We start from the raw sequence: 25,300 nt of genomic DNA on the forward strand, positions 1-25,300 counted from the left end.
TTCATGGTCAAGTTTGCTTTATTCCAGAGTGGAAACACAGGTGTGAGAGTGGGAAACTAGGCCATCGGTCTTCTCTTCCATGAAAAAGAAAATAGAAATCCCTCCTTGAATAGATCTTGAATAATTAAAGGAATCGTTAAAGCAGTGTCCCAGAATGAGCAATAAATGTTCATAGTCCCCCTCTGAGCTCTTCCTATGGTTGTTCTGTACAGTGGTTTCCTCCTTTATCAGAGAAACAGTCCAAGGTGCTGCTCAAGATCTTTCCCAGGGCTACAATGGGTTTTACAAAAACCAACCATGAACCACTGATGTTTGTTATAGGGGTAAACAGTGATCACTGTCCAGTGACGGAAACCCATTCCCATAATTAGGATACTAGACTAACAGAGTAGATGTTTGTAAGACAGGTTTTATATACAGTACAGAAAGCTGTAGGGGTGTGAGAGCAGCTTGAAGCTATGTCATCAGCCCTTGACCTTTCCTTTCTTTGCTGGAAGTTGCCCTGTGGCTTCCAGATACTTGTTGATCAGTTCTTCCTGTGTACTGGGCAAACAAGGCTGGTACCTACTGTAATCCATTGTGTATTCACCCTTCCCCTAGATACAACAGAAGGCAAACATCAGAAAAGGACCAATTATTACCTGCAACACGTCATTACAACATACTTCTATTGAGCATAGTGGCTGATTGTGGTAATGGCAGACATGTATATAGGCTTTAACTTTATCCATTACAGGGTTGTAATAGCCACACGCAGCAAGGACAGTTATAAATTAGATATTTACATTATTCTACTTCTGCTTCTCCTGCCATAGACCTATACTGGAACATTGCTTATATTTTTTATAATTGTATTTTCTTTCATTGAAAAGTATTTCACTTTTTGCTTTACATCCCTTTTAAGTGGGAGACTAACAAAGCATCACTTATAATATAAAAGAGTCTATAGAAAAGAGACAGGGCATTGAGTACATTGTATGCAAAAATGCTAGCTTTTGGGTGTAACTTGCTATTTTTTTCCTACTTGATATCAAAACAAAGGTACATTTGACCCCCCTTCCCCTATTATGTGCCCTTGTTATTATGTGCACTAGTTGCTGTTCCTTTAAGGCCCTTGTAGTAACAAATACAAACCTCTGTGCATGACCGAAGTTCCGATGCATAGCCAAACATGTCATTTAGTGGAACCTGGGGGGTGAAATAAAAAGCCAATGTAATAAGCAGCATGCAAAAATGCAGAACAGAAAAATGAAGAACAAATCTCTGGCTATGGTATGTTACATGGGCAAGAACATATGGCACACTTTTTAGACTAAAGGGGTAGTGACCTAAACTGGGCAAATGCTTATTTAATACTACATGTTATTAGTGGATTAACATGCACATTTTTCAGGCTATAATTGCAAGAAAACCACAGGGCACAGTACTTAGTGTTTGACTGCCAAGATTGTGCTAGAGGAAAAACTACAGCCATCAAACATCTCCATGTGCCGCTGTCCATAAATCAGAAGCTGCAGTTAGTCACATCTAAATGGATATCAGTACAGTACATTAGTGTATTTTATGCTGCTCTTATGCATAGGATAAGCACCAATATAGTACCATCTGGCAAACTTACATCTGCATACAGAGTGAAATAGCCATCTGATCCATCTTGTCCTACAATCACCCCGTGCCTGCGATTAATTCCAGCTATTACAGGGCCCTGGAATTCAGAAGGGGCCACAATCTCCACTGACATTATTGGTTCCAGGATGCAAACAGTGGATTTTTCCATAGCTGGGTAAAAACAATAAAGCAGATATTAGAAAACAGACAAAACATTCCTCTTTAAGTATATAGCTCTTAACATGATGCCCAGGAGCTGGGGGCATTGTGATGGGCACCATGTAAAAACACAATCCTGATGCACAGTCACCTTGCTTCAGTGCGCCCTCTCCTGCTCTGATGAAAGAGATTTCATTGGAATCCACCATGTGATGAGCACCATCCTCTAGGACAAAACGCAGGCCAGATATCTTGTGTCCTGTGAGAGGCCCTTTCTCACAAGCCTCTCGGAAACCCTGAAACAAACAGACCAAACTTTATTGCTAAAATTAACGTAAATTGTGTGGCCCCAAAACATTCATGTTGTAGCATGAATGCTCACACAGCAGAGGTCAGAACTCTGCTTTGCTCTGTTGTGTGTGTGCACACAGGCTGATTGGATTCAAATCAATGGAGCAGGGACGGAGTGGATCCACTTCTCTCAGGCTGCAAAAATATGCAGGCTGACAACAGCTGGAGCCTTCAGCTATGGAACCAGTTTTACCAGTGCAGGGCAACACTGCATTATATTTTTATTACTTAAAAACACTCACATTTTTTGATGTTGCTGTTCCGTTAAGGCTATGGTTGCTGTACCTTTAAGGCTATGGTTGCTGTACCTTTAAGGCTGTGGTTGCTGTACCTTTAAGGCTATGGTTGCTGTACCTATAAGGCTATGGTTTCTGTACCTATAAGGCTATGGTTGCTGTACCTATAAGGCTATGGTTGCTGTATCTATAAGGCTATGGTTTCTGTACCTTTAAGGCTATGGTTTCTGTACCTTTAAGGCTATGGTTGCTGTACCTATAAGGCTATGGTTGCTGTATCTATAAGGCTATGGTTTCTGTACCTTTAAGGCTATGGTTGCTGTACCTATAAGGCTATGGTCCATAGCCTTAAAGGAACAGCAACCTCAAAGAATTCAAGTGTTTTTAAGTAATAAAAATAAAAAGCAGTGTTGCCCTGCACTGGTAAAACTGGTGTGTTTGCTTCAGAAACACTACTTGTTTATATAAATAAGCTGATGTGTAGCAATTATTATCTGTTATCCACTATTTAACCTGTGCCATATAGCCGTTTTTCAATTTCTGCCATTGCTACACAGCAGCTTGTTTATATGAATTATAGTAATGTTTCTGAAGCAAACACATCAGTTTTACCAGTGCAGGGCAACAGTACATGATATTTTCATTACTTTAAAACATTTTAATTTTTTGGTTACAGTTCCTTTAAGGTTCCTCAGCAAGCCACCAACTTAATACATGAATAATGTAATGAGATGTGTAAATTGATAATTACTCTTTCAACTGCAGGTACAAACTGCTTAGGGACATTTGTCCCAACAGTCTTATCTTCAAACTCCACTTTTGTGTAGCTCTCTGGCTCAAGAGGTTCAAGAAAGCCAATGACTTTTCCATACTGCCCAGCACCACCAGATTGCTTCTTGTGTGTAAAGTCAAACCTGAAAGGAACAAAAGGATAATTTGATTCAGTCTCTCCCACTGTCACATAAAGGTAATGGACACCATCAAAAGAAATGAAAATGAATGTACAATTACTCAGAGCCCTTTCTGAGTGGCTACAGTCAACTCCAGAATCCTGCTGCAAAAGGCTCGGATTCAGCTGAATCCCAAACCAAATTCTTGACAGCCATTAAAGTCTATGGGCGTCAAAAAAAATTTTCTTTGTCGCACAACGCCATCCAAGTCTATGGGCGTCAATTCAGCGGCGAAAAAATTCGCCCATCCCTACTGCTGACATGTTTTACATAAAGGGGAACCCTCAAAATATATATTATTTTTGTAATGATAGAAAATGTCATTCTAAGCACCTTCCCACTATACTTTACTCTGGTTCTGACTATTGCACCAGTAGTAGTAGAAATCTGCAGATCTGTTAATCCCCTGGCTTCTGCTACATTGTTTCAGGAGTCAGTCAGTAGTGCAAAAAAATGGATACAGTCAGATTCTGCTTTTTGATAGCAATTACATTTACAAATAACAAAAAACCAATGGGAATTTTCAAAGTAAGTAGAATGGAAAGATGCTTAGAATTCCAATTTGTTACATACGCAGTATATATAATATAATGTATATAAGTTTCTGTGCAGAGTTCGCCTTTATAAATTCATTACACTATAAGCATAAAAAGCAAGATAAAATCATCACTACATTTATTTGACACAATGTGGTGTCAAGTTGGCCTAATCCACTCATTTAGCCATCGAGGTTAATGAATTGATTGCACAGGGATCCATACAGGTCTATCGTTAGAGGATCACATCCACAACCTGATGCAGTCCTTACCTGATGGGATGTTCCAGACTTTCTGAAAGATATTAGCCCAAGCTCATCAGATATTGGTCAGTGACTTAACCCATGTTGACTCTTAAGATAGGACACCACCAACGGCAGCCCATGTATGGATATTACAATTAAGATGTATGGAAGTGCCAACATATTCCACAGTGATGCACAATAAATTACTGTATACATTGGACATATACAGTGGTGTGAAAAACTATTTGCCCCCTTCCTGATTTCTTATTCTTTTGCATGTTTGTCACGCTTAAATGTTTCTGCTCATCAAAAACCGTTAACTATTAGTCAAAGATAACATAATTGAACACAAAATGCAGTTTTTAAATGAAGGTTTACGTTATTAAGGGAGAAAAAAACTCCAAATCTACATGGGCCTGTGTGAAAAAGTGATTGCCCCCCTTGTTAAAAAATAACTTAACTGTGGTTTATCACACCTGAGTTCAATTTCAAAGGTTATAAAGCCATTTCTAAAGCTTTGGGACTCCAGCGAACCACAGTGAGAGCCATTATCCACAAATGGCAAAAACATGGAACAGCGGTGAACCTTCCCAGGAGTGGCCGGCCGACCAAAATTACCCCAAGAGCGCAGAGACAACTCATCCGAGAGGCCACAAAAGACCCCAGGACAACATCTAAAGAACTGCAGGCCTCACTTGCCTCAATTAAGGTCAGTGTTCACGACTCCACCATAAGAAAGAGACTGGGCAAAAACGGCCTGCATGGCAGATTTCCAAGGCGCAAACCACTTTTAAGCAAAAAGAACATTAAGGCTCGTCTCAATTTTGCTAAAAAACATCTCAATGATTGCCAAGACTTTTGGGAAAATACCTTGTGGACCGACGAGACAAAAGTTGAACTTTTTGGAAGGTGCGCGTCCCATTACATCTGGCGTAAAAGTAACACAGCATTTCAGAAAAAGAACATCATACCAACAGTAAAATATGGTGGTGGTAGTGTGATGGTCTGGGGTTGTTTTGCTGCTTCAGGACCTGGAAGACTTGCTGCGATAGATGGAACCATGAATTCTACTGTCTACCAAAAAATCCTGAAGGAGAATGTCCAGCCATCTGTTCGTCAACTCAAGCTGAAGCGATCTTGGGTGCTGCAGCAGGACAATGACCCAAAACACACCAGCAAATCCACCTCTGAATGGCTGAAGAAAAACAAAATGAAGACTTTGGAGTGGCCTAGTCAAAGTCCTGACCTGAATCCTATTGAGATGTTGTGGCATGACCTTAAAAAGGCGGTTCATGCTAGAAAACCCTCAAATAAAGCTGAATTACAACAATTCTGCAAAGATGAGTGGGCCAAAATTCCTCCAGAGCGCTGTAAAAGACTCGTTGCAAGTTATCGCAAACACTTGATTGCAGTTATTGCTGCTAAGGGTGGCCCAACCAGTTATTAGGTTCAGGGGGCAATTACTTTTTCACACAGGTTTGGATTTCTTTTCTCCCTAAATAATAAAAACCCTCATTTAAAAACTGCATTTTGTGTTTACTTGTGTTATCTTTGACTAATAGTTAAATGTGTTTGATGATCAGAAACATTTTGTGTGACAAACATGCAAAAGAATAAGAAATCAGGAAGGGGGCAAATAGTTTTTCACACCACGGTAGATTTACATACAAAAACAAGCAACACAAGCTTTATCCAATGGCAGCACATGTATGATCAGCTTTATTTTAGTAGGCCAGCTAAAGTAATGATACTGCAAGGCCCCAATTTAGATTACAATGTAGACTTTGCTCCTAAACATATGACTAAATTTGAGGGTTCTATTCCAAGTCCATGAAATCAAGGCCACAGTATAAAGAGCTGTCAACCTTTAATGCTCGTCTCTAGGGGGTATGCACCGACTAAAATTTTCCATACCCGGAAGTGATGTCACATGCATGTACAGCCCTTTTCTGATGGGCGCTGACGTCACTGAAATGTTCTGCACATGCGCAGACTGGATTTCCGCCGCAAGGCATCAGAAATCATGGAAAATCATCAGAAATTGGGATAATGCTTTAAAGTGACAGGAGACCAGGGGATGGAGCTCATAATCTGGTAACTGCAGGGAAAATAGGGGGATTGCCAGGTCTGCATTTAGGGCCGGTATTCTACTGGTCTGGCTGGTAAAAATGATGCTTGATGCCAATGTTATTAACAGGAAAAAATGGCAAGAATCTAGGAAGGTCGGGATTTTATTTCCAGAAAAGGTGGCAACCCTATCTTCATTATATTATATTGTATGGAAGTGCGGATTCATCTATGTAGTGCATGTCTCACCCCAGCAGTGTTTATAAAGGGATTTCACTCCTTGCCATAGCACTGACACACCTTGTGCCCTGACACTGCTGAACTGGCACAGACACTGCTCATTGACTCTCCCCCAGCAGCTGCAGCAGAACAAGTGTAGCCCCTCCCTCCCATTGCTCAAATAATCCGTTCAGGGAAGAGAACTGAGGTGAGTCAGAACTTACAGCACATTTACTCTCAGTGCCATCAGAGAGGCCTAGTGGGGGAACATGGAAGCCATCAATCCTTCCCACTACCCTGCCACAAGAGCAGCTACCGTAGCAGAGAACTACATGAACTACAAGCTTGGAAGCCCCCATCGCTTGTTTGCACTGAACAAAGTGAGCCAGGCCAGCCGGGAGGTAAGGAGGAAGGTGCCCGCGAGGGGGAGGAGCTCATAGCAAATGAGCAAGATCCTGTGTAGAGCTACAAAGGCAAGCTGTACCTCACAGGGAATCAGTTCAACATACCAAAACTGCAAACTCTCACAAGAACAAATAATAAAGCCCAAGAACAGCAGCAACTGTTTGTTACAGCTAGACAAATGTGCCTTACATAAATCCAGTCAGACAGTGAGTCGGACAAAGCCCTAAAATGCACCACTTTATAAAATACCAACACTAATGCTGCCTTGTAAATGGATATATATATTAAACCCACTACAGTCATCAAATAGCACAGATTATAATAGGTCATACCGAAGAGATCTATAATAATTTACGATTTAGGCACACTTTCCTGACAGGAAAATAACACACATGTGAGGCAGCCATTTCTCCAGTACATCTCCATGCAGAGAAACTCTACCAAGCATATAGGGCTCATTTACAAAACAGAAGCAAAGCAACACAATGCCCTGGTTCTGACTCAGAAGTTAGTTCTCCTGCAGGTCTGTTAATCAATTGGAGTCTAGTGCAGAGAATATAAACAGCAGGGCAGATATATTTATAAATACAGCTTTGGGACCCGTTATACAGAATGCTTGGGACCTGGGGTTTTCCGGATAAGGAATCTTTCCCTAATTTGGATCTCCATGATCCAAGTCTACTAAAAAATTATTTAAATCATTAAATAAATCCAATAGGCTGGTTTTGCCTCCAAAATGGATTTGTTATATCTCAGTGCAAGGCACTGTTTTATTATTACAGAGAAAAAGGAAATTATTTTTAAAAATGTGAATTATTTAGATAAAATGGGAGATGGCCTTCCCGTAGTTGGTCTGTGTGTGCCAAACAGTTGTGATATGTCATGCACCTAATGAATGCTTCTGCATTGACACTGATTTTTTGCAGCTGACTTTGGAATTTAGGATGTTCAGTCTTATCTTCTATACTGAATCAACCCAGAAAGTAAGAAAGAACAGATATAAGAGAAGAAAGGTTAGGTTTAAATCCCACGCAAACCTTGCACTTACGTTAATGTTTTTTTGTTGCAGAGGATTGCAGGAGTTGGCAATAAATACTCCCTTACCTTCTCTATAGAAGATGTGTTAAATGATGTAAGTATTGATTTACACATTTATTTCAGCTTTCAGGTGGCCATACACGGGCCGATAAAAGCTGCCGACAGACCGAGTCGGCAGCTTATTGGCCCGTGTATGGGGGCCCCCGACGGGCTTCCCCGATCGAGATCTGGCTGAAAGTCGGGCAGATCTCGATCGGAGGGGATTAAAAATCCCGTCGGATCGCGGCCGCATCCGTTCGTTGATGCGGTCCCGTGATCCGACCGCCCGTTTGCGAACGCTAGGATCCGATCGTGGGCCCTAAGGTGGGCATATCGGAGGGAGATCCGATCGTTTGACGACTTCGTCATAAGATGATCTTTTTGCATTTAAAAGAAATGTCAGTATTTCAAAATGAATTAAAATGGCACTGAAATACATCAGCCATGATAGATGAGATGTAAGCAATCCTACACGGATTACTTACATCAGCCAGTCCTCTCTGACACTTCATATGTGTTCTTTCTTTTTTGTGTGCCTATACAGAAGCACATTATTAACTGTACTGCAGAAGTGCTCTACTATCTCAGTGACCAGCACACTGCACCAAACGTGACATTTACGCTCCAAACAGAACTTCAGGGTAATGTGGAGGATAAAAATGAGGAATTCTACAACAAAATCAGGAGCCTGACTCAACCCCTGGTGGCACAAGATATTCCAGGTATAGCCTAGGCTAAGGTAGATATAATTTGTCGCAGAATGTAGACTACATAAATTCTTTACAGAGTTCATCTGTAGAAGCAGTCATAGCTGCACACCCCAATTATTACTCTTCATCCAGACTGCTATGGGCCAGAACCAAGGCTAGAGATTGTCCATATTGAGAGACAGAAAGCAATACCACTTTGGGTATAGACTTTCACAATACTATAGCTATGGCAATTAATTCTACCTTCCCCAATGGGGAGGTACCATAAACTTATGCCAACTATGGTTGCCACCATTTCCGGGAAAAAATACCTTCCTTCCTATATATTTATCTTTTTTCCCTATTAATAGCATTGGGATCAACTATCATTTTTACTGGCCAGGCCGGAAAAATACCGGCCAGGTGGCAACCCAAATGCCAACAGAGGCAATGCCTGTACTCAGCATATCTTACATTTAACCAGACAGTAAGAGACTTTACACAGCTCAATGCCTCCTTCGCCTGCACATATACATTTATTTACATTTAAAAAACAGGTATGGCACCTATTATCCAGAATGCTTGGGACCTGGGTTTTCCATAATTTGGAACTCCACACCTTAAGTCTACTAAAAAATAATTTAAACATTGATCAAAACAAATGGGATTGTTTTGCATCCAACAAGGATTAATTATATCTTAGTTCAAGGAACTGTTTGATTAATACAGTGAAAAGGAAATCATTTTTAAAAAGGAGGATTATTTTATTAAAATGAAGTTATGGAAGATGACCTTCCCGTAATTTGGAATTTTATGCATGACAGGTTTCTGGATAACGGATCCCATACCTGTACATAATTTCATGAATGCTTTTCATTATAGAAAATTGCATATGGAAACAGTATAGTTAGTTGAGGTATGGAATTGTTGAGCACTATATATTTATAAATGTTTAAAAAGCATGTAATAAATAACCCATTTAAATTGCTCTAGCATTTCCAAATTTCAATGTTTTTCTGACTGTGTCTTGTGTCCTCATTCATTCCCCCTGAATTTCCCCTCTCAGATAAATTTGGCAATGTACCGGCAGAGCTGGAGCCAGTACGGCACCTTGCACTGGCCGCTTGCGGCTTTGTGAAATGGCAAAACTCCACTGAAAACACATTCTACAGGATGGCAGTAATCAAAAGTGTCAAACAGCAGGTAAAGCCACGTTCTGTTCTCATGCCAAATGACATGAATATGTAGATGTGCCAAGGATTACCTCAGTTTGCACAATGGAATAACTGTTTGTTTTGAGCAGAAACGAGAAGATCGTGCTCTGGAGTTTCACTTTGATATGCTGATCCATGAGATGGTCTCTCAGGTAAAGTTTATCTGCTAATGTGCCGAATTCGGGAACCACTGGCATCCCAATGCAATTAGTAAATGCTACATTTCCCTGTAAGGACAATTATTTTGGTAGCCTTGTAACTAGATAACTTGATAAAACTAGCTGCTTGTGTTCTTCAAATACAAATACTGCAACGCTAACCCAGAGAGGAAGAACTACTAGAGAGTCGGCAGTGCTGCCTAGTTTCACACCAAAGCAATATGACACATGCACATGTATAACAAAAGCTTCTCTATATTTCAGGAAATGGTTGCTTGGCAAATGGACATTTTATGGGACCCATCAGAAGGGCTGAAAATAGTGAAACAGGCCTGTCTGCCAAAACAGTGCTGCATTGCACAGAACAATTGACATATTCAAGGACATAATGTAACTGGTAAAATAAAGAAAACTAGAAAAAAAAATGGAGCATCTTTTCGTAGGAATACTTACGGGGCTGTATTGCCGATTGTCTCTCTGAAGGCAACTTTAGGTTTCCCCATAACACAAGGACAGGCATATTCCCTTTCCATCCGCTGGAAAGGGCAAAGACAAAGAAAAATTAATTAGATCCCAGATAACTATAAGCAAATAGATAACCCATGTCCAAGCTACATCAGGTTTATTGAAAATCTCCCTGCCATGAAATCAGTTCAGCAAATGAATATAGAATAAAAACCTCTGATATAAAATACTTTTGTTGCCAAGGAATAGATAATTGTAATGTTTTTATTTTTTGTTACTGGCCCTTTAATTATGTGTCCAACCAAAGAATACAGCGCAAGCACAAGCAGATGTTGCTAGTATAACTATAAAAAAGGAATCAATTCCTGCCTTCCCCTACTGAAGAGAGGCGGACTGTGCATTGCATCTGGAATTCTGGGAATAGATTGTGGTTAATAATATGGTAAATTTAGATTTTTTCCACCTGTGACCCCATTGGTAAATAAACTGCATGGAATTATAAAAAAGGAAAATAAGTTACTAAATACTGTAAGAAGCTGGAGTTACTGGTATTGTTGACGTGGATTTCCCTTGAACATTCTTCTAGGATGTGGATATTTCCTTGGAATTAATGGTTATTTTAATTTCTTTTGAAATTCCCTTGTTCGTTTAATTTAATTTGGGCATGCACCCAAACAGCCTTAATGGAAGTTGCTAAGTCTCTAGAGTGCAAGAGTATGTAATTAACTGCCTTAGAGATACTGTAATCGCTCAGAATGTAAACAAGTCACCAAATTAAAGTGTTTATATAAACTACCGAATGCTACAGCTCACATGGAGTGAAAAACCTGCTAAACACAGCGCAATGGTTTAGTCTGCTTATAATATTATACGGAGTGTCCATATTAATTGTGTGATAGCTATAGATCTGGTCAATGGTAAACATTTGGAGAGATGCAATTTTCAGCCATCTGATTAAATGTAAATGCGGACAGCACTGAATCACAAGCTATATAAAACAGGTCTTATTACTTGAGCATAGATCTCCAGATGTAATTCCCCCATGCCAGAAACAATGGTCTCCTTGCTCTCCACTTCGTAGTGAACTCTAAATGTTGGATCTTCTCTAGTAAAACGACTGATGCCCTTTGAGAATTTGTCCAGATCATTCTGGTGGAAGAAACACATTCTCAGAAACACCAATTATAAACACTTCACACTTGAAGAAATACACAATAGAAAAAAAAAATGAGTGATGTGTTTCAATGGACGATATTGTACATCTTGTTCTAAAATACAAGGATATTTGAAGTAACTAAGTGTTTTTATACAGGTCAAGCAACTCTGAGCTGGCCTCTTAAATAACTTTTAGTATGGTATAGAATGGCCAATTCTAAGCAACTTTTCCATTGGTCTTCATTATGATTTTTTTTTTTTTATAAGGAAGCTTTGGCGTCACTGACCTCATCTAAAAAAAACAAATGCTCTGTATGGCTACAAATGTATCCTTATTGCTACTTTTTATTACTCATCTTTCTATTCAGACCCTCCACTTTTAATATTCCGTAATCTCATTCAATTCAATACCAGGTTGCTAGGGTAATTTGGGCCCTTGCAACCAGATTGCTAACATTGCAACTGGAGAGCTGCTGAATAAAAAGCTAAATAACTCACAGATAATAAAAAATGAAAACCAATTGCAAATAGTCTCAGACTATCACTCTCGACATCATACTAAAAGTTAACTCAAAGGTGAACAACCCCTTTAAGTCGAATACAAAGGGTCATTATTAAAGGAACATATACCATTGTACAAGAGCACTAATGGGTGCAAAAGTGTAGCTCTTACAGCCACAATACTGGTGCCACGGGCAATAGTCTGTGCAAGATGCCTTCCTGTAGCCCGTTACAAATTTGCCTGGATTCTTGCAGCCTCTGGTGCGTATATCTGAGCAAAGAGCTACCCCCGGTTTAGCCTGAATTAGCCTGAACTCTAGTTACACAAGTGACTAATTGACCATTACAGCTGACAATGTCACTCAGCACTATTAATAAAGACATATGTACAGGTAATTCAATATAGCTATTCTGAATAAAATGCTGACATAATACACAGTGCTACACAACAGGACTGTAAAATATATATCAATTCAAAATATAAATGAAAAATATAAATAATGTAATCGGCTTACTTTGTTGGTTGGTTTCATGGATACAGAAATCACTGGGTCAGGTACATGGATGGACTCCTGCAGGCCAACAATATTACACATGTTAGCCAATGAAAGTAAAACATATTGAAGAGGGACAATCAGAGTAAACAAAATCCTAACAACAACAATCCCATCCCAGCAGCATCCCAGCAGGCACCGGATAACATATGGAAACACTCTCAATTTGATGGCATATGCAAATAAGTCTAATACCTCTTTGTGCCTCTGGCACTTGTAAAAAGCTTTTCATATACTTAGCTGGCAGTATTTATCAGAGCTGTTGAGTCAGGAAGCAATTTTGGGTATCTGGAGTCGAAGTTGCCAAAATGTACAGACTCCTAATAAAGTTAACTACAAGCACTGAAAGTAATCACACCAGAAGAGCTTCTATGAAGGAGGATATGGCAGAAGCAATTCTGTTTCTAAGAAAAATTACATAGTTACTTTTGGATTGTATTTAACAGCTATTCTACAGCTATATGCCAGGTTCAATTAATATATAAGTTTTTTCAATATGTTTGGTTTATGTAGTTTAATTTTGATTTAGAATTACCAAGGATGTGGTTTATATTTTTGAGCATTGGCAATGATAAAATGCCTTGTATGTTCTGTATTTAACTTCTTTCAATTAACATGGAAAATACACTAGTATATTACAAACAGAGGAGTCGGAGTTGGAGGTAACATAAACTGAGGAGTTGAAGGATTTCTGTACCGACTCCACAACCCTGATATTTATTTGTGGAGGCACTATAATTGGGCCCCAATTTTATCAGTATATTAAAGCTTATTATCATTTACCTAAAGCACCACTTAACCTACCCTGCCAGGGCATATGACAGGGGTGCCCATGTACCACATCTCTCTTTGCCCCAGCCACAAAGCTGATAGTGTCATGCAAAATGTAGACCTTCTGGACCACAATGTTAAGGTTAAGGAGTATTAATTTTCCTTACTGGCTGATGGTGCATCTACTTATATCTCGATCAAACCTGATGACCACGTTAGTGGACTTTCCTAGAATATTTGGGAGTCAAACTTTTACCTTCCATTCCCTCACTCAAATTAGGACAAAAAAAGATTTCCTGGATCAGTAGAATCTACTATATTAAAATTATTTTATTGCTAAAAAATCTTTTAAGGACTGGACTAATAAAAGTAGAATTACCTAAATTCCAGTCCAAAATCAACAAATCTAAAAACAAATAGTCCCAAATTTGATAAAGTATTATTGAACTGACAGTGCAGATTGAGGACAACTTACTGTACCTATACTCAACATATCAAGTACTATGGCTACCAAACATATCCATTAAGAACCCACCCCAATCACAACTTTGGCTATCCCTACAGTAAAAAGACCAGTTTGCCTCTTCCTACTTGCTTCTGAGCCCACTAGTGAATAATCAGGATTTTTCGCCTGGGCTTTCAAGATGACCTTTCTCATGGTGGACTAGAACAGAGGTTACTACTCTTAACTCAATAACGCAATTTGGTATACAACAAGGAAAAACTCCAGACTTCACATCTATCACACATGTAAACAGACCGGCAGAGCACTGTGAACATAATACCTTTACCACATACAACTTTTTATCTGTCTGCCAACAAGCTCCACTGGCACCTTGGACTTATAGCCCTAAAGCTGGCCATAGATGTTGAGATTTTTAAAAGATCCGATCCTCATCGTGAGACCACGATTTTCTCGGAACGATCGTACCTATTGACCATCAACTAAATAGACCAATTTGCCAGGAAAACAAAGGGGAGCTGCCTGCTTGGCCCTGCAAACATAGATAGATTGCACTGGGACCAACAAAGATTTTTTGACCTGGCCGATCAATTTCCTGACAGATGTCGGCCGAAAAATCGTAAGATGTACGATCGTTCGAATCCCACTAACCGCACAATAATTTCAAAGGATTGGTCGGACTTCCCTAAAATCGGTCGTTCGGCAAAAAAAATCGTCTCATCTATGGGGAGCTTTAAGTACAAAATGGTCAACCAATAATAAAAAAGCACAACTACATACTCAAATGGGAGAGAGACCTCAATGGAACACTTAACTCAACCATGGTCACAATGTAGCCTGATGACAAATAGAGGGAGCACCCACCTACATTTAAGTTATATATCTGTTTAGTATTTTTCTTTCTATTTTTTTTACTACTTTCTATGGAATCTTTATTAAAACTTTCAGTTTTAAAATAAATAAATAAAAAGATAACAACGGAAGGCTATGATAACCCTCTGGGCTACTAAAAGCAATCCCCCGGGGTAGTAGATCAGAAATGATCTAAAACAAGGGAGTTGGGGGGAAATGTAATATGTTTCCATGGAACCTGTAGCAATAAAATACAATGTATGATATCATGCGTAGAGAGGAGCTGCAAGTTCTATTGCTTACCATGGAGAGATTGTCATTGGATTTACTTGTAAAGGTGTCTCCACTCGCACAGTCAATACCAAATAATGCACATATATCTCCAGCATAAGCTTCTTCAATATCCTTCAATAGAAAAAATTGTGTGTTAAAAACAGGGATGCATCGAATCCAGGATTCGGTTATATGCTAGCTGTTATCAGCAGGATGTGGTCTGAACCCAACAGACTGGCAGAATGAAATCTGAAGTTCAAACTACGTGACTTTAGGTTATATGATTAAAGGGATCTAAATTTTTTTTTGTTTCCCCCTTTGCATATGCAATTAAGGGCTTGAAAAGATCAAGATTTGCCCAAATCTCTCATGAAAGATTCAGGGTTTGGCCAAATCCAGAAATGATGTATTTGGTGCATCTCCGATTAAAGGTAAAATAAATAATATATATTGCCTCAAAACCACCATGGCACATATGAAATGCAGTCCAATCATAAACCCTTTATAAATATATGTTCAAAAAGTGCCAGATGTCCTTGGTGCCAAGGTAGCTCAGATGTTATGTATTTGTTATGGTGTCACTGCTCTAGGAGGGCACTCCATGACAATTATATAAAGTAACAAACATTCTATTTCACAAAATTAAATAGATCATTTTGGCTCTACACACAGGACAATTATAGCTAATCAAAAAGATGTTTCGAAAATTGCCCAGCAATGTCAAACTCCATGCGACCAGCTTAATGCATGACATATGAGCTAAATTAACCCATTACTCAAGATTTACAAAAAATAAACATTTTAAATACTGCCCATCTCCATACCATCATCTTTTTATTACTTACCCTTACCAAACAATTATAGTAATTGCTAGAAAGGGCACAGTAAAAACAGAAGTGCACTCATGCTATACCTCCATGATGTCTGCATGGAGACACACCAGGCGCTGTACCCTGACTTTTTTGCCTGTTCGTGTGTTATAAATGTAGTCACTCTTCCGGAGCATTCCTTGGTAGACTCTTACATATGTTAGTTGGCCAAATCGTCCAGCCTGCCACAGAAAGATATGATATAAATTAATCAAATAACAATACATTGTAAATTAAACCACATAATATTTCAAGCAGCTGACAGTCTGTAAAACGCAGTTCATCTGAAAAGACAAAGAACTTTCTGGTACAGAAAATGAATGGTTGGCAGGACTTCTGTTATTTGCCTAAATAGTCGCATATATTATCTATCTAGGGATGCTGGAAGCTGGAGGTTGATTCTTGCAGAGAAGTCACATCCCTACTTAGACTTTTTTTTGTGTGTATTCAGTTAGCATCTGCAGTGAATTACAATATAAATATAACAGAACATGACTGAATTTACATGTGGTCTATAAGCCGACACTGAATCATATATAAACAGTAAAACACTAAGTTTCACACAAATGATACCCACTTCCAGTTTAAATGCCAGGCCCACAAATGGCTGGGAGCTGTCCCTGTCAGACTTCATTAGAATCCTGGAGGTTTCCTCAGAGTTCCTTGATGCAATAAATAATGAGAGAAGGTAACATTAGTTCTGTAAACACTATATTTCTTTCTATTTGGAGGTTTGTGCATGCACAATATATAAAATCCAAGCAGACCCTTTTTTCTGAATGGCAAACATGTCTGGCCAAACAAAAAAATACTTTTTTAGTATGGGCATGATGGCTGGACAGAAATATAGTATTTGTATAGGGATTGAAAATCTTCTTTATTTATTAGTCTCCACCTAGTGGCCAAATCTCAGAACTAAATCCTTACAGAAACAATTCGATTTTTATTCAAGATAATTATACTGAGGCAGATTTACAAAAGGCTTTGTTTTACGTGCTTTCCATGCAATGAAAATGTGTAGTTTCCATCAGGGTGAACGTTATGCATGACAAGTCAGTTTTCCCATATGGTGGAAAGTTGAACTTAATAGCAAATTTGGGGAGGAAACCTTTTTTGGGAAAAGCAAATGATCAACTAGAATTGCCAATTATTTTTCCTCTAAACCTGCCCCAAATTATTTGGATATTGGTAGCAGGTGGAGAAAAGCCAATGTGCTCCCATTCATTCCTTGTCCTGTCTTGTATCTGAACTAACATGCAGGGCGTCTGCCTGTGTCCATAGACACGGAGCAGATTTCAGTTTGGACATGCAAAAGTATGCAAAAAGGTTACAGAGTACAGCACATTTCAAGGAAAAGCATAGTCATAACAACTTACTCGTGATTTAAAATAGCAAAATTTTGGACTTCTGATGGATTGGGAAGATACTCTAGAACAGCATCTAAAAGGGGTTGGACACCTTTATTCTTCAGTGCACTGCCCACTAGAACTGGGGTGAAAAGCCTCTTCAGAGTGGCTCTGCGAATGGCAGGCTGAAAAGAAAAAACATACTATAAAGTTAGTCTATTTAATAAAACAGAAGCTCCAATGCCAAGCAAACAGGGAAACCTTTCCTGCCTAGGCCTGAGAACAATGCATTAAGCTAAGGCCATGGGAAGATAGATATAAGATGGTGGAGTTCTTGTGGGAATTTAAGGAGGATGCTTTCAATCTTAATACAGAAGCTACCCAGTACATTTTGTTTGTGGGATGATATTTCCAACAAATAATTATTGATTATGTTCTCACTGTGTTCTCATTTAAAAGTTGCTCATAGAATATAAAGTACTTATCACTAACTTACAATTGTTACTTAATGACCCCAGCCACCCTTATCATGAGTTCTCTGCTTGGGCAGAACTGGTGTAATTTCTTGTACTGGGACCACGCTTCTATAGCCATACAATTAGTTTAACTAATGCATGCTTATTGGGAATTTAATCTAGGTGCAAGCACAAGAGTCCAGACCTTTACTAGAAGTAAATATATTTGCTTTTACTAATCTCGTTTGAGAGTTTTTTACATTGTATACTTTCATATAATTTTATATTTTGGGACATTTGTTCATATTATTGTTTTATAAATCTCAGTGTTATTACTATATCATTACAAATGCCAGTGCTCCAAAATTCTTGAATAATAAATTTAAGTCTTGAGACTTTTCACACATTGACAGATAATTGATATATGTATGTTATTATTTGGCTATGCCACTGTATCCATTTTGTTATTATCAAAACAATATTGCATAAGAATATTCAAGAATATTACATAACTGCCAAAAAAAAAAAAAGTCATATGAAGAACATGGTGCAATCTATCTGAGGTCTCAATAAGTCGAGTGGTGACTTTACCAATAAACCATTTGCTTTTTTGCCCACTCCCTCTCTTACCTTAAGGTCAGCTACAGTGGGGATCTTTTCTTCCAGAAACATCTCCCCTAGGATCTCATCAGAATTAGCAACACTTTCTATGAGTTCCTGACGTCTATCCGTAGCCTCTGCCCTAAATTCAGCTGGAATATCGTCATAACGCACAGACTGCCTACAACACACAAAGGAATTTGTCTTAAACGGATACTGTCACTAAAATAAGACATATATAAATGTTATCATATATATATTATAATACAATTATATAATATATTATAAATAGTAATGTATATTAAAAATTACCTATAGGTCATTTTGACAGTATTTCACGGATACATCTGCTTTTGTAAGTAATTATTACTTGAACTTCCTAAACGTGACTTTTTTGACAACCTGTCCCTTCTTAGCCAGTCAGTTGGGGTTTCTAATGCTAATGGACTAATGCTGCACAAATATACCAGCCCCCTCTTAGAGAAACACAGGGGATCAGTTAGGTAATGTAAAAGCATGGGGCAAATACTTTTATAGCAAAATTATAAATAGCATGCAAAGGCAATGTTTTGAAAAAGGGGTTTAATTTCTGGTGTCCGCATCTCTTTAAAACCCTGCATCTTAAAGAGGCTGTGCCCTCAGTATGAAATCTTCCAAAATAATTTAGACTTACCCAAATTCACCATCAAAATACATGGCACGTTCCTCAACAAGGTCTATGATTCCTTTAAATTTACTCTCAACTCCAATAGGAATCTGGATGAAAGCAGCATTGTGATTTAACTTTGACCTAATATTAAGAAAACATTATTAGATGTGTGGAAACAAACTATTTTCATATTCCTTAAGAAAATCTTTTTAAAAATTAGCTGAAGTAATACGGTGTTCATTGAACATACTTTTTGGCTATTGATTTAATTATGAAATATCTACGGTTGTTGATATTTCTTGCACTAAACAGGGCAAAATCTATAGTCACATTTTACTTCTGTGAGTACATCAAAATGAATCAACTGTCCACAAAAAAGCCTCTGTATAATAATAATTATCTGAAACTCTATCAGGCTGCAAATGGGGAAATTAAGGGGTTTGTTTTTACAGATGAGTTCTCAGTGGACTGCTTATTTGTTTTCTGAAAACAAGATCACAGGTACACTTTTGGTTTAATTTCTTACCTCAGCTGCAGCACGGCTCTGCTTGGATTAGAGCCCATTCGGTCCAACTTGTTTATAAATGTTAGGAAGGGGACATTGTATCGCTTCATCTGGCGATTCACAGTCATGGTCTGGCACTGAACACCACCAACAGCACATAGTACAAGGACTGCCCCATCAAGAACCCTCAGGGCCCGCTCCACTTCAATTGTAAAATCCACATGGCCTAAAGGCGATATTTAAAAATTACAGAAAAATGATGAAAAGAAAAAACTGTTGCCATTAATGCTCTTATCTATTGCTGATTACTGTAAATTACCTGGCATATAGGCTGGACTGTGACTGCAAACTTTGGAGAGGTGTGTTGATTTCATTGTAAATTTACTTTTAACTTCTTTTATACTTTTAATGTGCTACTTTAACTGTCTGCGTAGTAAGTTTTAAGTAAATGGCATACAATCTGGTTGTAACCTTGTTGAATTTAACGACTAGGTGCCCCTCGTGTAGCCTTCAGCAAACACACTGGTGTATTTTGTAGCAGCAACAACGGATTAGGAGCAGTGTTGGAATTTGCCAATAAGTCCATGGACAAACCCTTTTCCAGTATAGGAAACAGGTGTGCATAAGAGCAGATTAATTGAAGATTCACATATTTTAAACTGAACCAGGAAGAGACTTATGGATGGCCAATAAATTAAATAAAATACAATTATTTGTATATTGTCTTTCTGTCTCACTAAGGGAAGCCTTAAATAGGATCTTAAGTCGTCTTACACTACTCCTCTATATACAGGTGTGTAACATAATAATAATAATAAAAATTCCCTAACCCTTTGGATTGCAAAATACTTGTTCACATTTTAATATATACATTCTAACATTTTCCTACCAGCACTCTATACTATTGCAGCAAGGAGAAGAGTGTAAGCATCTGATCTTGATCTGCTGTAAATTTCAGCAATGACACACTATGTAAAAGTCACGCACTTGTTTCGGGTGTTCAAAGCAAAAGATTGCTTTGAATTAGGTCAAACATTGTCAGTATTAATAGCACTGCCAATGGTGTTTTGAGGGAAATTGTACAATTTAAACAGACACAGCACTGGTGGATCTATTAGTGCCTACTCCTCCTAGCACAAGTGAACTATTGGCTGCTCAGCCATCAGACAGGGAGAGAATTATATATGAGATTACAGATGAAATACTGTCTTTTTGTTGGCTGGTTATGGCTGCTACTCGAAAGTCTATTTTTCTGTTTTGGATTAAAGATAAACCCCCTTCTTTGAAAGATGTAATTTCATATTTGCATAAGCTATGTATGCAAGAAGCTGTTAGATTTAGGATGGATGATTCTATTCAAAGAAATAAAGTTAAAAACAGATGGTCCCTGTATATTTCATCTTTAGATGTTTCTAAAAAAGATTTTATCCTTAAACTGATGGGACAAGATGATCGCTAATGAATGAATTTGGTAATAGTGTGTTAAAACTATTTGTACTGACTTCCCATGTCTTAATTACCTTTTTTTAAAAAAAGTACGGGTCTTTTTGTTTTTGTTTTGATTTGTTTTTGGTTATTTCATGGTTCAGATTACATGAAAACATCTCTTGAACTTTACTCATATGAACTATTCTTTTATTCCATAATATGATTGTTCATATATTTAATTCATTGTATTTTCATGAAAATTCAATAAAAAGAATTTTAAAAGAAAAGAGAATTATATATGGACAATATGAAGCTATGCTTGGAATTTTAGACTGAAAGGGGTTGTTCACTTTTGAGTTAAAGTTTAGTATGATGTAGAGATATCATGAGACCATTTGCAAATGGTTTTCATTAGTATTATTTGTGGTTTTCGAGTTATTTAGCTCTTTATTTGCAGCTCTTCAGTTTGTAGTTTCAGCAATCTAGTTGCTAAGGTCCAAATTACCCTAGAAACCATGCACTGATTTGAACAAGAGACTGGAATAGGGTGGGTCTTAATAGAAAGGCGAGTAATAATATATTTGTAGCCATACAAGCATTTGTTTTTGAGATGTATTTTTTTGTTTTAACTATATTTTTTCTAGTTCAAAAACTATAAAAAATAAATAATGAAGATCAAATGGAAAGTTGCTTAGAACTGGCCATTCTATAACATACTAAAATTTAACTTAAAGGTGAACCAGACATAATACATGCCTACCATCACTCTTTACTATTGCAGCAAGAAAGAAGGGTGCAGGCTTCTGTTCCTGATCTGCTACTACTTTCAGGAAAAGAAAGCATTGCCTTATGCAAGGTCAAACATTGTCAGTATTCGTAGCACTGACAGTGGTGTGTGTTGAGGCAAATTGTACAATGTAAACAGACACGGCACTGGCAGATCTACTACTGCCTATTTCTCCTAGTACAAGTGAGCTGATAGCTGCTCACATGGGAGGGACAGAGTATATTAGAAAATGAATTATGTGAACAATTTAAAGCAAAGCTTAGGAATTTTAGACTTAAGGAATCCTTTACAATGCCCCATGCACTGTGAAAACAACAAAATGCTCCTATTCAGAGTGCAAAGTGAGCACTAAATCCAAGAGGGGTGGGCAGGGGAGGCATGTAAGTTCCCACCACCTGCCTCCTAGCGAGTGTCAGGAGGTGCAACGGCCTGTTCTTCACACCTACCCTAAAGCATGTGGTAAGGATAAGGCTGTTGTGACTCCTGACACTGCTCTCTGCACCAAACACCAGATCTTTTATCCAGCAATTGCTGCAGAGAGCAGCAGACTAGAGGGTGCAAGTGCTGCCTAGATGATCACTAAGAGATTTGCTCTTGCCCCTTTAAGTGCTCTAGCACTGCACTCCCCGGGTTAACAAAATGACTCCTTTACATCCTGTTGCCTAGTAGGCATTCTAATCTATAGAACACAACATTACCTGGTGTATCGATAATATTGATGTTGGTGTCCTTCCACATGGTGTAGGTGGCTGCTGATTGGATTGTGATGCCTCGCTGGCGTTCTAACTCCATTGAATCCATGACAGCACCAACACCATCCTTACCTTTCACCTATAATAATGCAATACAATAACTTTTACTTCAGATCAATAGTGACGTGTAGTTGAAATATATTCAAGTAAAAAGTACTTGCTGGCAAGTTGTTTTACTCAAGGTAAAACAGGGTCCGAGATAAAATAAAGCATATTTTATAATGTATGTATAATATGTATTGTATAAAAGTATAGGATTTGTAAAGGTGAATTGCCAGTTTACAGTGTTATTATTATGTTGTGGGTTAACACTTTCTGGATTGCCAAGAAACCCCTACCTTCAGACCTATGCTGCCAAGCTCATACTCCAGAAAAGAAAAAGTATACATATTTCATTAATTTGTTTATTCAATCTGAGACACAGTAGGGCTCATTTATAAACAACAGGTAAATGGGCAGTAACCCATAGCACCCAATCAATGATTATCCTTTTTCATCAAGCTGCAGGTTGAACAGTGAAAGCAATCATCTGATTGATTGCCACGGGTTACTGCCCAGATACAAACTTGCCCAGTCTTTATAAATGACACCCACTAAGTCTTGAAGGTTATTTAATAATAGGGCAAGGATTGCCAATGTACAATATCCTGCAGTAACTAGTCAATCTGTCAGTATTCTAACGACATAGGGTCAGGTTACTTTTATTTGCAGATTAGTTGTTTAGGGAAACGGGCCAAACCTGGGCAAACCCATCTTCCAAATATTCCCATCTAAAAATACTTACTTTCATTATACTCCTCTTAAACCAAATATCTTTGGAAATCGGATTGTTTCATCTATAAATAATCCGCAAATCTTATCCTGCCTGGCATTCCCAACTCACCTCGTGCATGTGTGCTATTCTGCCGGTGTAGTACAGAACACGTTCTGTTAGGGTGGTTTTGCCAGAATCAATGTGGGCAGAAATGCCGATGTTTCGTATCCTTTCATTTGGAACGATACCTGAGGAACAGTGTCTACAGAAAGCGAGGGAGAGCTACAGTAGAGAAAAATAGAACAGCATACTTAATATTGCATATAAATGATAACTTAGAATGCTTGGATTTTTCTAGTGATTCTCTCAAATGTAACCATACGACTATCACAACCTTTAATATTTGTACAAACAGATTTTCAGGGATGGGTAAGATATATCTTATACAGTTACTAGCACTAAATCAGGCTTAATCACACAAACCTGGGTTAGGAAAGGGATATGTTTTATTAAATCATTTGCCTACAAAGACTCTTTCCATAGGATTTGTTCATGATCGGCACATGTGTAATGAGTGAAGGCGTTAGAAGGAAAGGTTAAAACTAAGTAAGCCTTATCAGAAAGGTCCACCTAAATATACCAGTAATCCCTCAAAGTAGTGCTGCTCTGAACACTGCATTTCTTTCCTTCTATTGTGTACACATGGGCTTCTGTATCAGACTTCCTGTTTTCAGCATAAACCTCCAGGGCAGGGCTTGAGCATGCTCAGTTTGCTCCTCTCCCCCTCCCTTCCCTGCTGTAATCTGAGCTCAGAGCTATAAGTGAGCAGGGAGAGACTCAGGCAGGAAGTGATGTCACACCAAGCTAATACTGCAGCTGCTATCCTAAACAAACAGAGAGCTTCTAGAGCTTTCTACTCAGGTATGGTAAAACATTCTACAGAATAAATATAGCATTCTAGCTTGTACTATTGCAGCTAATCTATTGGCAGTAAAATGCCTCTGTAACTTTCCTTCTCCCTTAAGCACTCAGGTATGGAGTTTGTCTAGAGTACAGGATTGTTCTTTTCTACACAGAGAAGCACATGCTGTACACATTACTGTACTGCAAGACAAGGCCAAAGACCCCCAAGACAAGGCCAAAAGACCCCCACAAGGGTCCCTGTCATATAAGCAGCCCATGTCCTTTACGTCCTTTGCTGCCTTTTGAACATATAAATAACACAATATGCTGTGCAGGACCAAATCTCTGATGTATTTAAACACACGAAAAGAAGTATCAGCTTGTGTCAGTAGGCTAATGTACATAAAGCATCACTGGCTGTCAGCAGCAGCTTCCCCGCTTAGTTCTGCCCTGTGCGCCATGTTTTTACTCACCGGTTTGTTCCGTGTAACTCCATTATACTGGAGGAGCCGAGGACCAAGTTTAGAAGCCTCGCGCAGAAGTCTCATATTTGTCAGGTTATCTGTGAAAGTCACGCCGGCTTCGTGCAATTCAATGTACTTCCGGGTGTAATTCACCGGCAAAGGTCAAACAAACTCAACTTCCGGGACATGGAACGCACAACAAGGCTTTCCGGGACGAATGTAACCATGTGCAGGCTCAGAGCGTGTGGGAGGGAATACCATTTAAACTACCAACGATGCTCTCATTTATATTATGAATGTTTTTCATTTAAACCTCTTCCTGTTCTGATGGAAATGCTGTCTGGTTGCTCGGGTCGCTTACACGCAGGTTCAGGGTACAATACTGAGTTTGTTATTATCATTTATTCGGTTCTTCTACTATTTGTTCTCCATTCTAACGTCCATGCTGCTGCTTCAGTAGTGGGTTAATTGACCGCATTTCTACAGAGCTATAGAGCTGAGGGTCAGTGGAAGAAACAATGGGTGCAGGCTCAGAATCAGCGGGAGTGAGAAGTCAGACACAAACATGACAGCTGCTAGTATTTCCTATGTAAGGAAACTGACATCCATAGCAGATCCTTTGACTGTGATTTGGGAAAAAGAATTATGACTTTTCAGGAGATCTTTGTAGCTCGGAAAATATTTTACACCTGAGAGTGACTGATACATTCACACTGAAATATAGGGAAAGCTAAGTGCTATGTCACATTGCACCAGTTTGTTTTTCTTTTAAGTGAACTCTATAATGTTCACTTAGTCTGAACTTTGAACAGTCTGCGCTAGAAAAGTCTATTCAAATTA

General features: G+C 38.6%; 2 protein-coding genes across 2 annotated transcripts; one reads left to right on the forward strand and one right to left on the reverse strand.

Annotated features, from left to right (window-relative positions):
* On the reverse strand, positions 1–24,602 carry gfm1.L (G elongation factor, mitochondrial 1 L homeolog). The gene is given in 18 exon segments (NM_001099897.1): positions 1–596; positions 1,135–1,188; positions 1,619–1,779; positions 1,919–2,063; positions 3,106–3,268; positions 10,368–10,450; positions 11,391–11,528; positions 12,551–12,607; positions 14,979–15,080; positions 15,862–15,999; positions 16,395–16,479; positions 17,194–17,348; positions 18,249–18,399; positions 18,892–19,008; positions 19,394–19,598; positions 22,286–22,418; positions 23,223–23,375; positions 24,470–24,602. Coding segments are annotated over 18 exon segments (2,247 nt in total). The 5' UTR covers positions 24,545–24,602; the 3' UTR covers positions 1–464.
* Positions 6,584–10,339, forward strand: lxn.L (latexin L homeolog). The gene is given in 6 exon segments (NM_001095281.1): positions 6,584–6,772; positions 7,846–7,908; positions 8,398–8,575; positions 9,609–9,745; positions 9,846–9,908; positions 10,179–10,339. Coding segments are annotated over 6 exon segments (681 nt in total). The 5' UTR covers positions 6,584–6,640; the 3' UTR covers positions 10,287–10,339.
* Positions 24,603–25,300: the final 698 nt, after the last annotated feature.

Source organism: Xenopus laevis, chromosome 5L, assembly GCF_017654675.1.
Source record: "Xenopus laevis strain J_2021 chromosome 5L, Xenopus_laevis_v10.1, whole genome shotgun sequence".
Lineage (NCBI taxonomy): Eukaryota > Metazoa > Chordata > Amphibia > Anura > Pipidae > Xenopus > Xenopus laevis.